This window comes from Poromitra crassiceps (genome assembly GCF_964638095.1).
Source record: "Poromitra crassiceps genome assembly, chromosome: 4".
In the NCBI taxonomy this organism is placed as follows: domain Eukaryota; kingdom Metazoa; phylum Chordata; class Actinopteri; order Beryciformes; family Melamphaidae; genus Poromitra; species Poromitra crassiceps.
The window spans coordinates 10,838,852-10,853,560 of record NC_139626.1 but is presented as its reverse complement, the minus strand read 5'-3'; the positions used below and the strand labels follow the sequence as shown (position 1 = coordinate 10,853,560).

The 14,709-nt window shown below is 45.7% G+C and overlaps 1 protein-coding gene across 1 annotated transcript in view; it reads right to left on the bottom strand.

The window, feature by feature from the left end:
• LOC310775516 (disks large homolog 5-like) overlaps positions 1–14,709 on the bottom strand; it is a gene marked incomplete at its 5' end in the record, with an annotated part of 57,537 nt that overhangs the window by 13,156 nt on the left and 29,672 nt on the right. Inside the window, 16 exons of the mRNA XM_083635678.1 lie at positions 67–144; positions 353–512; positions 666–749; positions 1,320–1,441; positions 1,947–2,091; positions 2,712–2,835; positions 6,093–7,103; positions 7,765–7,857; positions 8,237–8,340; positions 8,587–8,762; positions 8,928–9,052; positions 9,172–9,304; positions 9,842–9,967; positions 10,542–10,726; positions 13,558–13,788; positions 14,187–14,499. Of these exons, the coding sequence (XP_083491804.1) occupies positions 67–144; positions 353–512; positions 666–749; positions 1,320–1,441; positions 1,947–2,091; positions 2,712–2,835; positions 6,093–7,103; positions 7,765–7,857; positions 8,237–8,340; positions 8,587–8,762; positions 8,928–9,052; positions 9,172–9,304; positions 9,842–9,967; positions 10,542–10,726; positions 13,558–13,788; positions 14,187–14,499 (3,210 nt within the window). The remainder of the gene's footprint in view (positions 1–66; positions 145–352; positions 513–665; positions 750–1,319; positions 1,442–1,946; positions 2,092–2,711; positions 2,836–6,092; positions 7,104–7,764; positions 7,858–8,236; positions 8,341–8,586; positions 8,763–8,927; positions 9,053–9,171; positions 9,305–9,841; positions 9,968–10,541; positions 10,727–13,557; positions 13,789–14,186; positions 14,500–14,709) is intronic.

The following is a 14,709-nucleotide window of genomic DNA, read 5'->3' as shown; positions in this document are numbered from 1 at the left end:
ACGCATGCCATAACAACCTTGCAGATAGCAAACTTTGTATTTGGCTCAGAGTAGCACAGAACCAACCTCAAGCTTCTTAAAGAGAATAACTTGGGCTTGGCTGCCAGCGGTAGTCTGAGAGAGGAGGTGTTAGAAGAAAGACATCTGAGGAAGAGATGGAGAGAGGGAAGAAAGATGGTGATCACCTATATCAAGGAGGAAAAGTGTCAGGTAAGACTGAGAAACAGCAGAGAGGAGAGCGGTGTGGATGAGCTGATAGATACCGACGAGCTACAGACAAATAGTGGAGAACACATCCCAGTGTTGCGCTGAGTATCACCAGTATGATGACCCAGAAGGTGGGCCGGCCTACCCATCTTTCCGCCTGTCACCAATTGGAGCAGGGCTGACTGATATCCTGGGCTGAATGGAAATGGAGCTCTGCGATTGGCTGCTGCTGAAAGATGATGTCTCCAGGTTAACGGGGGACATTGGAGGCGTCGGGCTGCTGCACTCCGAATGGGAGAGGGAGCCTGCAGTGGCAAGGGAGAAAATAGGTTTCACATCAACGGGGTACAGTGAATGTCTCTCAGTGATCGAGATCTGGATTCAGACCAAAATATGTATGTATGTATGTATGTATATGCTGTGTTGCCTGATGCTGTAGCTGCACAACTCAACCATACCTCGGTCAGACCCAGCAGAACGTGGATATCGAGTCGGGGGGATCTTAATGCGCTCCACCCTAAACTGTAAAGTACTTGAGGAGCCTGTGACACAAACAGATGGAATTTATTTACCATGAAGACATAACGGGACAGATCATTTATAGCAGTGGTCCTCAAACTTGTTCACATTAAGGACCCCTAAACTGACCCAAATTAGACCGCCACCACGGACCCCCCCCTATTTGATAAAGACATGATGATCAAAGACATGTATGTTAGGGTTAAGACTGCTGTCAGTGCCCTGACCAAGGCAATGGCAAAAAAAAAACTGGAGTTGGTCCCCGGGCGCTGCACTGCGGCTGCCCACTGCTCCTAGTTCCAGGAAGATTCCTAGTAGAGGATGGGTCAAATGCAGAGGATGCATTTCCCCATGGGGATAAATAAAGGATAACTTAACTTAACTTAATAAGATTTTATCCCATGGTCCCCCATCTGATAAGACTTTTGCTTTTAGATGTTTTATTACAGAAAGTGTATGAAACCCAAAATATGAGCAAGACATTCATACATTCTGTCATTATGTTACTTGTTATGTGTGGAACTGATTTATAGGACAGATGATGGAAGTTCAAATGTGCATAGAACTAGCAGTGTGATAAATGTGGCACATACCCAGTCTGGCACTGGAGGGCAGGGAGTTGGTGCTGTGTGGTGGTTGGCTGTAGCTTGTCTCAGCAAAGTCTCCAGTGCGCTTGTGGCTGAGGTCCAGACTGAGCCCACCTTGATGCTGGGGGCTACAAGTGGAGAAAAGGGCCTCACAATAAATCCCTGGCAGTCAGTTCTTCAACCCAGAGAAAGATAGAGAGTAATTTGCAGCATGCCATCTGTTCATGGGATCTGGAGCCGGGTAAACCATGTTGTTCTGCATAATAATTACATCATTACTACATTACAGGATCTATTACATTAATGCCGACTGAGATACGATATGCAGATGAAAAATGACGTGAAAAACAATTTGCTGATTACTCACAGGATGTGCTGAGCTAACTAAGAATGACATCACTGGACATGTGAAAAACAAACAGTCAGACAGGTGCGCAGATGGGTGGGTGGAGGGGTATAGCACCTGGTATGTGACTGTGGGTGGAGGGGTATAGCACCTGGTATGTGACTGTGGGTGGAGGGGTATAGCACCTGGTATGTGACTGTGGGTGGAGGGGTATAGCACCTGGTATGTGACTGTGGGTGGAGGGGTATAGCACCTGGTATGTGACTGTGGGTGGAGGGGTATAGCACCTGGTATGTGACTGTGGGTGGAGGCCCGGGCTGGCTGCTGGAGGACAGTCGTTGGACTGGATCTCACGGCTCCAGGCTGTGTAGACTGGGTTCCTCATCACAGCGGTCACAGCAGGACACGGGGCCAGGCCTCGGTGCACTGGATCTGGAGGAAGGCGCAGGAAGACAAGGGGGAAAGATCAGACACAAAAAAAAAAGCTCTAATGATCACAAGACTGAACACTCAACACTGGAGTTAAAAAAAAAAATTATCCCATTTTTATCCTCTATTAGTGCTAATTTTAATTTATTTATCCTGGTTGCTGCTCCACCCTCTGCCGATCTGGGGAGAGCCGAAACTGGCTCCATGCTTCCTCCGAGACATGGGCAGTAGCCAGCCGCTTCTTTTCACCTGACAGGGGAAGCTTCACCGGTAGGAGATAGCACGTGGGAGGATCACGCTATTCCAACGAGTTCCCCTCCCTCCGAACAGGCGCCCCGAACGACCAGAGGAGGGACCATTCAGCGACCAGGATATTGCATGTTTTTGGTGAGGGGTTCCTATAGGAAGGAAACCCCCAGGGGGCACGGGGAGAACATGCAAACTCCACACAGAAAGGCCCTTTTGGGCAGGCACTCCTTCAGCGCTCACAGCGTCCCAGGTGGGAATCGAACCCAGGACCTTCTAGCTGTGAGCTGACAGTGCCTACCACTGCGCCACCGTGCCCCCCGGAGTTTCAAAATTAAAAGCAGAGCACAACGGGTCATGTTGGTCGGGTGGCTTACAGGGATCGACGCTGCTGTAGGCTGGGGGTGCAAAGGGCATGCTGTAGCGATGGGAGCGCATGGGAGAGAAGCGCACCAGGTCCACCGGCTCTGGGGAATGCTCGTCGTTAGAGAAACTCTGTACCTGCAAAAAGCAAACAAACAGCTGCTAAGACCCACCAGAGAGAAGCATAAGGCTTAAATACAAACAAACAGCTGCTAAGTCCCACCAGAGAGAAGCATAAGGCTTAAATACAGACAAACAGCTGCTAAGACCCACCAGAGAGAAGCATAAGGCTTAAATACAAACAAACAGCTGCTAAGACCCACCAGAGAGAAGCATAAGGCTTAAATACAAACAAACAGCTGCTAAGTCCCACCAGAGAGAAGCATAAGGCTTAAATTAGGGATGTCAATTTTCGGTTAATTTCACTTTCGATTAACCGACGCTAATAATCGATTAACCTATCGGTTAATTCATAATTTTTTAATATAAAAAAAAAAAAAAAAAAAAATGTTTTTTTTTTTTTTTGTGTGTCTATTTACTCAATGAACTCATGCCCAAACAAGGCGTGTCTATTTAGATGCTGAAATGTTAATGCTTTTTGTGTTAGAATTTCTAACACAAAAAGCATTAACAAGCATTAACAAAAAGCATCAACATTTCAACACAAATTCTTTTTGTGTTAGAATTTCTAACACAAAAAGCATTAACATTTCAGCATCTAAATAGACACGCCTTGTTTGGGCATGAGCTCATTGAGTAAATAGACCAAAAAAAAAAAAAAAAAAAATTTTTTTTTTTTTTTTTTTTTTTTTTTTTTTAATATTAACTGATAGACCGACAGCAATAACCGAACAACGACGTTAGCGACGGTTAATCGATTAACGGTTAACCGTTGACATCCCTAGCTTAAATACAGACAAACAGCTGCTAAGACCCACCAGAGAGAAGCATAAGGCTTAAATACAAACAAACAGCTGCTAAGACCCACCAGAGAGAAGCATAAGGCTTAAATACAAACAAACAGCTGCTAAGTCCCACCAGAGAGAAGCATAAGGCTTAAATACAAACAAACAGCTGCTAAGTCCCACCAGAGAAGCATAAGGCTTAAATACAGACAAACAGCTGCTAAGACCCACCAGAGAGAAGCATAAGGCTTAAATACAAACAAACAGCTGCTAAGACCCACCAGAGAGAAGCATAAGGCTTAAATACAAACAAACAGCTGCTAAGACCCACCAGAGAGAAGCATAAGGCTTAAATACAAACAAACAGCTGCTAAGTCCCACCAGAGAAGCATAAGGCTTAAATACAGACAAACAGCTGCTAAGACCCACCAGAGAGAAGCATAAGGCTTAAATACAAACAAACAGCTGCTAAGTCCCACCAGAGAGAAGCATAAGGCTTAAATACAAACAAACAGCTGCTAAGACCCACCAGAGAGAAGTATAAGGCTTAAATACAGACAAACAGCTGCTAAGACCCACCAGAGAGAAGCATAAGGCTTAAATACAGACAAACAGCTGCTAAGACCCACCAGAGAGAAGCATAAGGCTTAAATACAAACAAACAGCTGCTAAGACCCACCAGAGAGAAGCATAAGGCTTAAATACAAACAAACAGCTGCTAAGTCCCACCAGAGAGAAGCATAAGGCTTAAATACAAACAGCTGCTAAGACCCACCAGAGAGAAGTATAAGGCTTAAATACAAACAAACAGCTGCTAAGACCCACCAGAGAGAAGCATAAGAATTAAATACAGACAAACAGCTGCTAAGACCCACCAGAGAGAAGCATAAGGCTTAAATACAGACAAACAGCTGCTAAGACCCACCAGAGAGAAGCATAAGGCTTAAATACAGACAAACAGCTGCTAAGACCCACCAGAGAGAAGCATAAGGCTTAAATACAAACAAACAGCTGCTAAGACCCACCAGAGAGAAGCATAAGGCTTAAATACAAACAAACAGCTGCTAAGACCCACCAGATAGAAGCATAAGGCTTAAATACAAACAAACAGCTGCTAAGTCCCACCAGAGAGAAGCATAAGGCTTAAATACAAACAAACAGCTGCTAAGACCCACCAGAGAGAAGCATAAGGCTTAAATACAGACAAACAGCTGCTAAGACCCACCAGAGAGAAGCATAAGGCTTAAATACAGACAAACAGCTGCTAAGACCCACCAGAGAGAAGCATAAGGCTTAAATACAAACAAACAGCTGCTAAGACCCACCAGAGAGAAGCATAAGGCTTAAATACAAACAAACCGCTGCTAAGACCCACCAGAGAGAAGCATAAGGCTTAAATACAGACAAACAGCTGCTAAGACCCACCAGAGAGAAGCATAAGAATTAAATACAGACAAACAGCTGCTAAGACCCACCAGAGAGAAGCATAAGGCTTAAATACAAACAAACAGCTGCTAAGACCCACCAGAGAGAAGCATAAGGCTTAAATACAGACAAACAGCTGCTAAGACCCACCAGAGAGAAGCATAAGGCTTAAATACAGACAAACAGCTGCTAAGACCCACCAGAGAGAAGCATAAGGCTTAAATACAGACAAACAGCTGCTAAGTCCCACCAGAGAGAAGCATAAGGCTTAAATACAAACAACCAGCTGCTAAGACCCACCAGAGAGAAGCATAAGGCTTAAATACAAACAAACAGCTGCTAAGACCCACCAGAGAGAAGCATAAGGCTTAAATACTGCCCCCCAATACCTTCAAACCTTGGTCACGTTCCAACCCTCCCACCGCTCCCTCCGCCCCTCCACTAGCGCAAGCCGTCTCGCCCCCCCCTTGCTTCGCGGGCTCAAGGGCCGCTCTCAATCTCGCCTCTTTTCCTGTCTCGCCCCCAAATGGTGGAACGAGCTCCCCCCCCTTGGTCAGGACATCCGAATCTCTCCCCATCTTCCGCAATCGGTTAAAAACCCATCTCTTTTCTCTCCATTTCACCTCCCCCTAACCTTCCCTCTCCATCACCCTTAACATGCTGCCCACGGACCTTCAACTGTCTGTTTGTTTGTTTGTTGGCTTTTATTGTATTTATCTTTTTCCTTATCTCTGCTTTCCACTATGTATGTTACATGATCTTATGGTTGTTATTTTCTGTATGTACGTCGCTTTGGAGAAAGGCGTCTGCCAAATGAAATAAAGTAAAGTAAAAAGTAAAAGTAAAGTAAATACAAACAAACAGCTGCTAAGACCCACCAGAGAGAAGCATAAGGCTTAAATGCAAACAGCTGCTAAGACCCACCAGAGAGAAGCATAAGGCTTAAATACAAACAGCTGCTAAGACCCACCAGAGAGAAGCATAAGGCTTAAATACAGAGACGTATCAACCAAGATGCCAAATGGACCAAAGTAGGACAACACATTCAAACACATTCTCAGTTACCTGCATTGGAATCGGGATGTGTAAAGGGGTCAGGTTTCGTCGCAGCGCCGGTGCCGATTTTGGCCGGTACCTCTTCCTCTCCTGCTCCACGGACCTCTGCCTACTCCCCTCTTCCACAGCAGGTTTCCTGGGGCTGCTCTTGGTCTCCACTGGAGAAGCATCGGCATAGTAGTGCTGCTTCCCCGCCTCTCCCCCATCTTGTGGGCTTAAGGACTGGGCGGGGGAGGCGGGCGGAGTGCCTGTAGTGATGGTGGAGTCCGACGCCGAACTGTTCTGCTGCCGGTGTTTGAACCTGAACGAGTCGCTCCTGGCCGGCGGGGTGGGAGGAGCCTGACCAGCCTCCGATTTGGAGCTCTGCGGGGAGTGCTTGGGTAGCTGGGACAGAGACAGGTAGTCCAGCTTGGGCGGTGCCTCGGGTCTTCTGAAAGTATCCACGTCAAAGATGGACTTCCTCTGTTTGGGCTTTTTGTAGATGGACAGCTGGGCGCCCTCGGGAATGGAGGCCCCAACCATGACTTTGGGCCACGTGCCTCCGCTGGGCTTCTCTGGCGGGCCCTGCCCCCTGTCCGGGGAGGTCTGCTGGGGGCTGCAGTCGGACGCCACAGGGCTGAAGGTGAGGGGGCGATGGTGGAGTAGCTCCTGCCTCCTGTACCAGAACTGCTGGTGGGGCTCCAAGGGACTGTGCTGGATGGAGGAGCCTCCTCGCTGGGAAAGGGTGTAGGAGGACTGTGTAAGAGTGTAAGAGTGCAGGGAGCTACTAGAAAAGGTCTTCTGGTGGCACTGGTTGTTGCTGCTGCTGCTGTCTAAAGAGTCACCCGTGTCCTTGTGTTCCTCATCCCCTCCGCTGCCTACGTCAGAGCTGTAAATGTCCGTCTGCGTCGAGCAGTTGTGCTTGGAGTTCCTGCAGTTCCTGGCGTGGAGCTCACAGGAGTGGAGCCGGGAGTTGGAGTTCTTTTCCGAGTCTCTCACATTTTCAAATAAACTCTGGCCAGAGCAGCTCTGTGGGAGGAACTGGAGGGGGAATGGTTGAAAGCGCATTACTTTTACAGGACTACTTACACAAAGCCTACAAGGGTGCTTTTGAAGACTGACATGTCTCTGTGACTCAGTGTGGGATGTGACACATTAATCAGTTTGTGGGGAATCAACCCTAAAAAAAGCAGTATCTGTTAGGTCAATGGTCCTGATGTTACAATCACTCACACATTACATTTTCCACCAACCAAAATCCATCCTTTGTATATTTTTTGAAAAATCCCAGGGTGAGTGAGTGAGATATTGGCATGGGCACTAAGCCAAAAACGACTCTCTACAGAAGCAGACATTATTTCACATTTTTGCAGTGCTCAGAGGCTGCCGACAATAGAGTCAGTTACTCAACTGTTGGCGGTTACATTTTTCTCATCCTTTGCAGATTACTACTTTAAGCTGACGTGCTTCACATTGGATTTAACAATCTGATCGATCTTGGATGGATAACACTGTTAACATGAGAAAATCTAATGGCTCAGCCTAATAGACTTTTATCTCTCACTTCCAGAAGCTCATTGTAATTATCCTCACCCAACTGGTTCTAAAGGGAGTATCACATGGTAATTTGTTTTCTTATCATCTCCTCCAGGGTCTAAATGAGTTTTAGTTTTCCCTCTGTGGTGGTAGATGAAGAGCTCACCTTCATGAGGGAGATGCTGAGGGAATCACGGCAGTTCCTCAGCAGAGCCTCACATTCAGACAGCGACTTGTTATCGAGTGCGATTCCATTTATCTGAAGAGCAAAAACAAGTCAGATCATCGCTCAAGATCAGGAAAGCAGCTAGACCTCCAAGGACAATATACTGTATAATATTGTTGTGTGTATATATATTATATATACACATCATTAAGTTTGATTGCCAAGGCATTTGTATGGGAAACACATGGATTCATTATGGATGGTCAATTAGGACATGATGATCCAAATTTCATGAAGGTCTGGAAAATCAGACTGGCTGTGTTCCTTGATTTGAACCATTTGAAAACAATATTGCTGTGAACAGCAGAGGGCACTAGAGGTCAAAGCTGATGCCCATCATAGCAGTCAAATGGGCCTAAATGGGCAGCAATCTGTCTCATGTAAACAATATAGTTTTAAGCAGCAAACTCACAGCCAACAGTCTGTCCCCAACAGTAAGAGAGTTGTCTCTAGCAGCAGGACCTCCTGGACTCAAGGTGGCGACAAACACTCCACTCTCCAGGCCTATGCCACTGTCTGGGAGGTGAAGCCGAAGACAAAGTGAGAAATCACATTGAGTTTCATCATCCAAAATGTAATCCAAAAACAGTCATCATTCACACACACACACACACACACACACACACACAACTACCACCACCAAATATTCAACTATGAAGACTTGTGTTCTTGCAATACATCCGTTTTGTCTACTGAAATGTTATCAGAATTAAATGTTATTGGGCTGTTTTAATTGGAAAGTTTTCTCTTGACGGAGCCGACCTTTGTGTCCAACAAGGGTTAACTGGATGGGAGTGATGACCCGTCCACCCAGTGACTTCCTCCTGCGAACCACCATATTGAGCACCCCCTCTCTGCTGATGACTGCTTTGATCACCTGCTTCCTGTCCTTATTGGTCAGGTCCACGTCATTAATTTTCAACAACCAATCGTTCACCCTGAACAGAGAGAAAGGACTTTTCTGTGAATCAATTTCTCCCAGAGAAGAAGAAGAAGAAGAAGAAGAAGAAGAAGAAGACGAAGAAGAAGAAGAAAAAAGAACATGATACCAAACTGATATTGGTCGCTGCATTACTGATGTAGCAGAGCAGTGTGACATTTACCTTAATCTGCCTTCAGCAATACTTCCTTTATCCACTTTACTGACAAATATGCCACAATCTCCTGGTAAATATGGATCATTTACCCCTTCAGCAATATCAAACCCAAGTGCTTTCAAATCCATGCCCTCCTGAAACAAGACAGAACACAACATCACTCGGATTTGATTCTATGTTCAATATCGGTTTCATTTAAACCTGTAATTTACTTCATATACATCTGAGAAAAGGACAAGATCGCTCATACCCTGTCCTTCTCAAATTCTACAACTTCCGTCTCCCATTCCATTGAATCGGTGTCGATGGCCGAGTCGTGTGAATTGTGAGCCATCAGCTGACGAAACCTGGCCTCCTTCTCTAACTGGTCTTCCATCTTTTCTCTGTAGGAAACATGACATTTGTAAGCCTCCTCAATATGTGTAGTCACCAACACAAATAGTCTGAACCTTTCACTCACTCAGTGACCTAATTCAACCACTGGGTGGCACAAAAGAACTGGTTTGAAATGACAACATTGCATCCTCAAAATGATCTCAGCACACAAGTGGAAAGATCAGTCCTTTAACTCAGAGGTTCTCAAATGTTTTTCAGCCAAGGACCCCTTACAAGATAGAAAATATACCGGGGGGACCCCCTCATTCTGATTTGTGATTTTGGGCTAAGCTTAATTGTTTCCACGGTAACGTGCTTGACTTTTAAATTGATAGGTTTGTTAGATTAGAATGTAATCCATGAACCAATTTAGATTTAAAGCATACAATATGTTCGTTGAAATATGAAGCTTTTGCAACAACAAAAAAGGTTTTATTTTTATTTTCCTGAAAACTTTTCACGGACCCCCATTTGAGAACCACTGCTTTAACTAGTTTGAGAGATGGCATAAGTCTGGCAAAAAAGTACACGGAGGAATGACTCACTTGAGCTCTTTGAGTTCCCTCACAGCGTCGTTCTTCTGCTTCCTGGTGTCGTCCACGTCCCTCAGAGCATCTGCCAGGTCACTCACAGCTCTGTCCCTCTCTCGCCTCAGGTTGTCACATAGCGTGCTGAGTGACACATGTCACACAAAATGAAAACAAATCTATTTTCATCCCAAGTCCCCGTGCACTGAGAAAGCGTGCAGTGTAAATATGACGCCATTTACACCTGGCACTAACATGCGGCTTTCTGTGATCAGATTGCAATCGGATAGTGTTTGACCGCATTAGCCTGATTTCATTTACACCTGGCATTAGCATGCGTCTTGGGCGATCAGATTGCAATCTTGCAATCTGATCACCCAAAACAGGTGTCCTGCCAATCCGCATACAGTTGCCGTATGTGGATTGAGAGGACACATTGCATTTACGGTACACTTGTGTTCAATGTGGTCACAATGCGTCCCTGACCACCTCCGGAGGTGGTTTGGCCGATCAGATCGCAGTCCGTCTTGAATGTGTCATCGGGGCGTTTACACCTGTACCTTCAAGTGGTCAAGCACTATCCGATTGCAATCTGATCACAGAAAACACATGCTAGTGGCAGGTGTAAATGGCCTCTATGGCACATGTGCCAGTGAGAGACAAAAGGCATCGTTCAGACCAATTGGAGAAGAGTGTGTTTGTGTTTGGGTGTCCTTACCGTATGCTCTCCCTCTCTGCCACGATCTTATCCCTCTCTTGAAAGGCCCAGTCGCGTCGGCACTTGGCGACCTCGGCCTCCTGCGACGCCTCCTTCAGCTCCTGAGAGACGGCCTCCTGCTGTTTCCTCAGCATCTCCAGCTCCTTGTTGGCTCGTTCCATGTCCAGAGTGGCAGAGTCTTGTTTCTGGACCAGGTGAAGGAAAGGTTTGGACATACACAAGGCACTTTTACTTTGTTATTGTAAAAAAAAAAAAAGAGCAGGTAATCTTTCAACAACGTCACGTTAATCCACTTTGGTTAATGCACTGAAATGACATGCAGGGGCCAAAACACAACGCACATATTGATGGTGTGGAAAGTAAATGTTGGAGACAGTGTGGGTTTCAGGGAGCCAATCACTGGCACGTATTCTTGGAGTGCCCAGTGATAAGACCTTTCTGGACTGAGTTTCACAAAGCATTGAAGAAAAGTATATTTATCATGGATTCTCCCTTTCCACATTCCACATTATTCTTAGGAAATGCTGATTTTTAAAACAGGACGATCAGATGAATATTTATTTGCTATTCTGAATAGCCGCTGGCAAAAAAGCGCTCACAAGGCGCTGGCTACTCCCTGAGGCCCCCACAATACAAGAGTGGTTGGACATAGTAAATGATATTTACGTTATGGAAAGGATCACTTTTTGTCTTCGTTTCCAGAAAAGTCTCTTCATCAAACTCCAAGTGGGTTTTATGTATGAAAGGTGCTATACAAATAAAGATTATTATTATATTATTATTATACATACTGCTGTGCTTAAATTAAAAAAAGAAATTACAAGCAGGGCTTAATTAATTCTATTGGATTTTCTACTTGACATTGGCCGGCTTAATGATCTATTTCTGATGCAGCACAGCTTTCTAGTGTGCCATGTGTCTGATGCAGCACAGCTTTCTAGTGTGCCATGTGTCAAAGTCAGGAAAAAGCCTTTTCTCCTAGTTGCTGGTAATTTCCTAATGCAGGAATGTTGGGACTTCCATCAGGATAAATGCGACAGACAGACAGACATCTACAGGCTGATGTATTGTAGTGGTTAGATAGACAGACATCTACAGCTCGATGTATTGTAGTGGTTAGATAGACAGACAGACATCTACAGGCCGATGTATTGTAGTGGTTAGATAGACAGACAGACATCTACAGCTCGATGTATTGTAGTGGTTAGATAGACAGACAGACATCTACAGGCCGATGTATTGTAGTGGTTAGATAGACAGACATCTACAGGCAGATGTATTGTAGTGGTTAGATAGACAGACAGACATCTACAGGTCGATGTATTGTAGTGGTTAGATAGACAGACAGACATCTACAGGCCGATGTATTGTAGTGGTTAGATAGACAGACAGACATCTACAGGCTGATGTATTGTAGTGGTTAGATAGACAGACAGACATCTACAGGCTGATGTATTGTAGTGGTTAGATAGACAGACAGACATCTACAGGCCGATGTATTGTAGTGGTTAGATAGACAGACATCTACAGGCCGATGTATTGTAGTGGTTAGATAGACAGACATCTACAGGCCGATGTATTGTAGTGGTTAGATAGACAGACATCTACAGGCCGATGTATTGTAGTGGTTAGATAGACAGACATCTACAGGCCGATGTATTGTAGTGGTTAGATAGACAGACAGACATCTACAGGCCGATGTATTGTAGTGGTTAGATAGACAGACATCTACAGGCCGATGTATTGTAGTGGTTAGATAGACAGACATCTACAGGCCGATGTATTGTAGTGGTTAGATAGACAGACAGACATCTACAGGCCGATGTATTGTAGTGGTTAGATAGACAGACATCTACAGGCCGATGTATTGTAGTGGTTAGATAGACAGACAGACATCTACAGGCCGATGTATTGTAGTGGTTAGATAGACAGACAGACATCTACAGGCCGATGTATTGTAGTGGTTAGATAGACAGACAGACATCTACAGGCCGATGTATTGTAGTGGTTAGATAGACAGACATCTACAGGCCGATGTATTGTAGTGGTTAGATAGACAGACAGACATCTACAGGCTGATGTATTGTAGTGGTTAGATAGACAGACAGACATCTACAGGCCGATGTATTGTAGTGGTTAGATAGACAGACATCTACAGGCCGATGTATTGTAGTGGTTAGATAGACAGACAGACATCTACAGGCCGATGTATTGTAGTGGTTAGATAGACAGACAGACATCTACAGGCCGATGTATTGTAGTGGTTAGATAGACAGACAGACATCTACAGGCCGATGTATTGTAGTGGTTAGATAGACAGACATCTACAGGCCGATGTATTGTAGTGGTTAGATAGACAGACAGACATCTACAGGCCGATGTATTGTAGTGGTTAGACAGACAGACATCTACAGGCCGATGTATTGTAGTGGTTAGATAGACAGACAGACATCTACAGGCCGATGTATTGTAGTGGTTAGATAGACAGACAGACATCTACAGGCCGATGCATTGTAGTGGTTAGATAGACAGACAGACATCTACAGGCCGATGCATTGTAGTGGTTAGATAGACAGACAGACATCTACAGGCCGATGCATTGTAGTGGTTAGATAGACAGACAGACATCTACAGGCCGATGTATTGTAGTGGTTAGATAGACAGACAGACATACATCTACAGGCAGATGTATTGTAGTGGTTAGATAGACAGACAGACATCTACAGCTCGATGTATTGTAGTGGTTAGATAGACAGACAGACATCTACAGGCAGATGTATTGTAGTGGTTAGATAGACAGACAGACATCTACAGGCCGATGTATTGTAGTGGTTAGATAGACCAGCTCCTCAACAAAATACAATAATGGTGAAATTGATGTGTGGGGAAAGTGCCGGCTGTGGAGAAAGCCCATATATTCCCATATCTGAGACGGGATGAAGGGATTACAGTCGGTGAAATAAATCAACTCCTCCATTAGCGATGAGAAATGTCCCCTCTGGCGGGTGTGCTCTACCTGTCTGGCCTGGTAGTATTGTCGCAGCAGCTGGTCCCTCTGGATGATGGCCTCTGTCCTCTCCTTGCGGGCCACGTCCCTCTCCTCGCGGACCGCCTCCATGTCCTTGCACGCCTGGCTCAGCTCCTTCTGGGCCTCGGCCTTGTCCTTCACCTGGTGGCAGTACTTCTCCAGCAGCTCGTTCTTCTCGCAGATGGCCCGGTCCCTGTCCACCAGCGCCGAGCCCAGCTCCTTTGGCACAAGAGCGAGAAGCATCATGCGGCCTCATGTCTTTACGGCGCAAAAGTGCTGACGTCCAAGGTCAGATAACGCTTGGTCGTCATAGAATGGAAACAATAGAAGACTGTTCTGAAGTTCTTTATTCTAACGTGTTACAATGATGGATACATGAGGAACATGTATTGCTACGTCGGGAAACATCAGAAGGTTTTTTTGTGCTTATCTTTCTGGGAAAACGAAAGGCTTTTCTCAGCAAGAAAGCACATTCTTTCCCACAGACAGAATGAGAGAGTAAATAAAGGCATCCAGATTCTCCATTTACTGTCGGCAATATGGGAAAATCTCCCAAAATGTTGGCATATCCCTTTAACTGTATGGCAAAAAAGTGCTTCCCTCAGCCTTTTCGTTACCTGTCGGAGAGCCTCCAGCTCCTCGCTGGCCACGCGTCTCTCGGAGGAGGTGTTCTTCAGCTTGGCTTCTGCCACCTCCAGCCCCGTCTGGAGCTTGTCCATCTCTTTGATCACCTGGTCGCGCTCGCTCATGATCAGGCGGTACTCGCTGAACACGGAGTCCCGCTCCTCCTTGTACTTCTCACAGTCCTTGGCCGCCTTCAGCTGCTGCGTCTTGAGCCGCGTGGTTTCCGACTGCAGCCGCTCCATCTCGCGCTGCAGCTCGGTGTTGTGGGCCGTGGCCTTGGACAGTTCCTGCTGCGTGCCGTCAAACCTGGAGCCAGGGGAGAGATGGGCGAGCGTGAGAGGTGTGGAGCGGCCATTATCGTGTTGTACCCTTCCTGAATGAATACTTGGGCAAACAAAACTCTAAAAACATAACGGGTTGCTGAGAACCGAGACAGACAACGACACCAACAGACCCGGCTTGCATTCCCAGAATCATGTTAAAATGAGGTAGCATCTGCCCATCACAAAGCTTCAT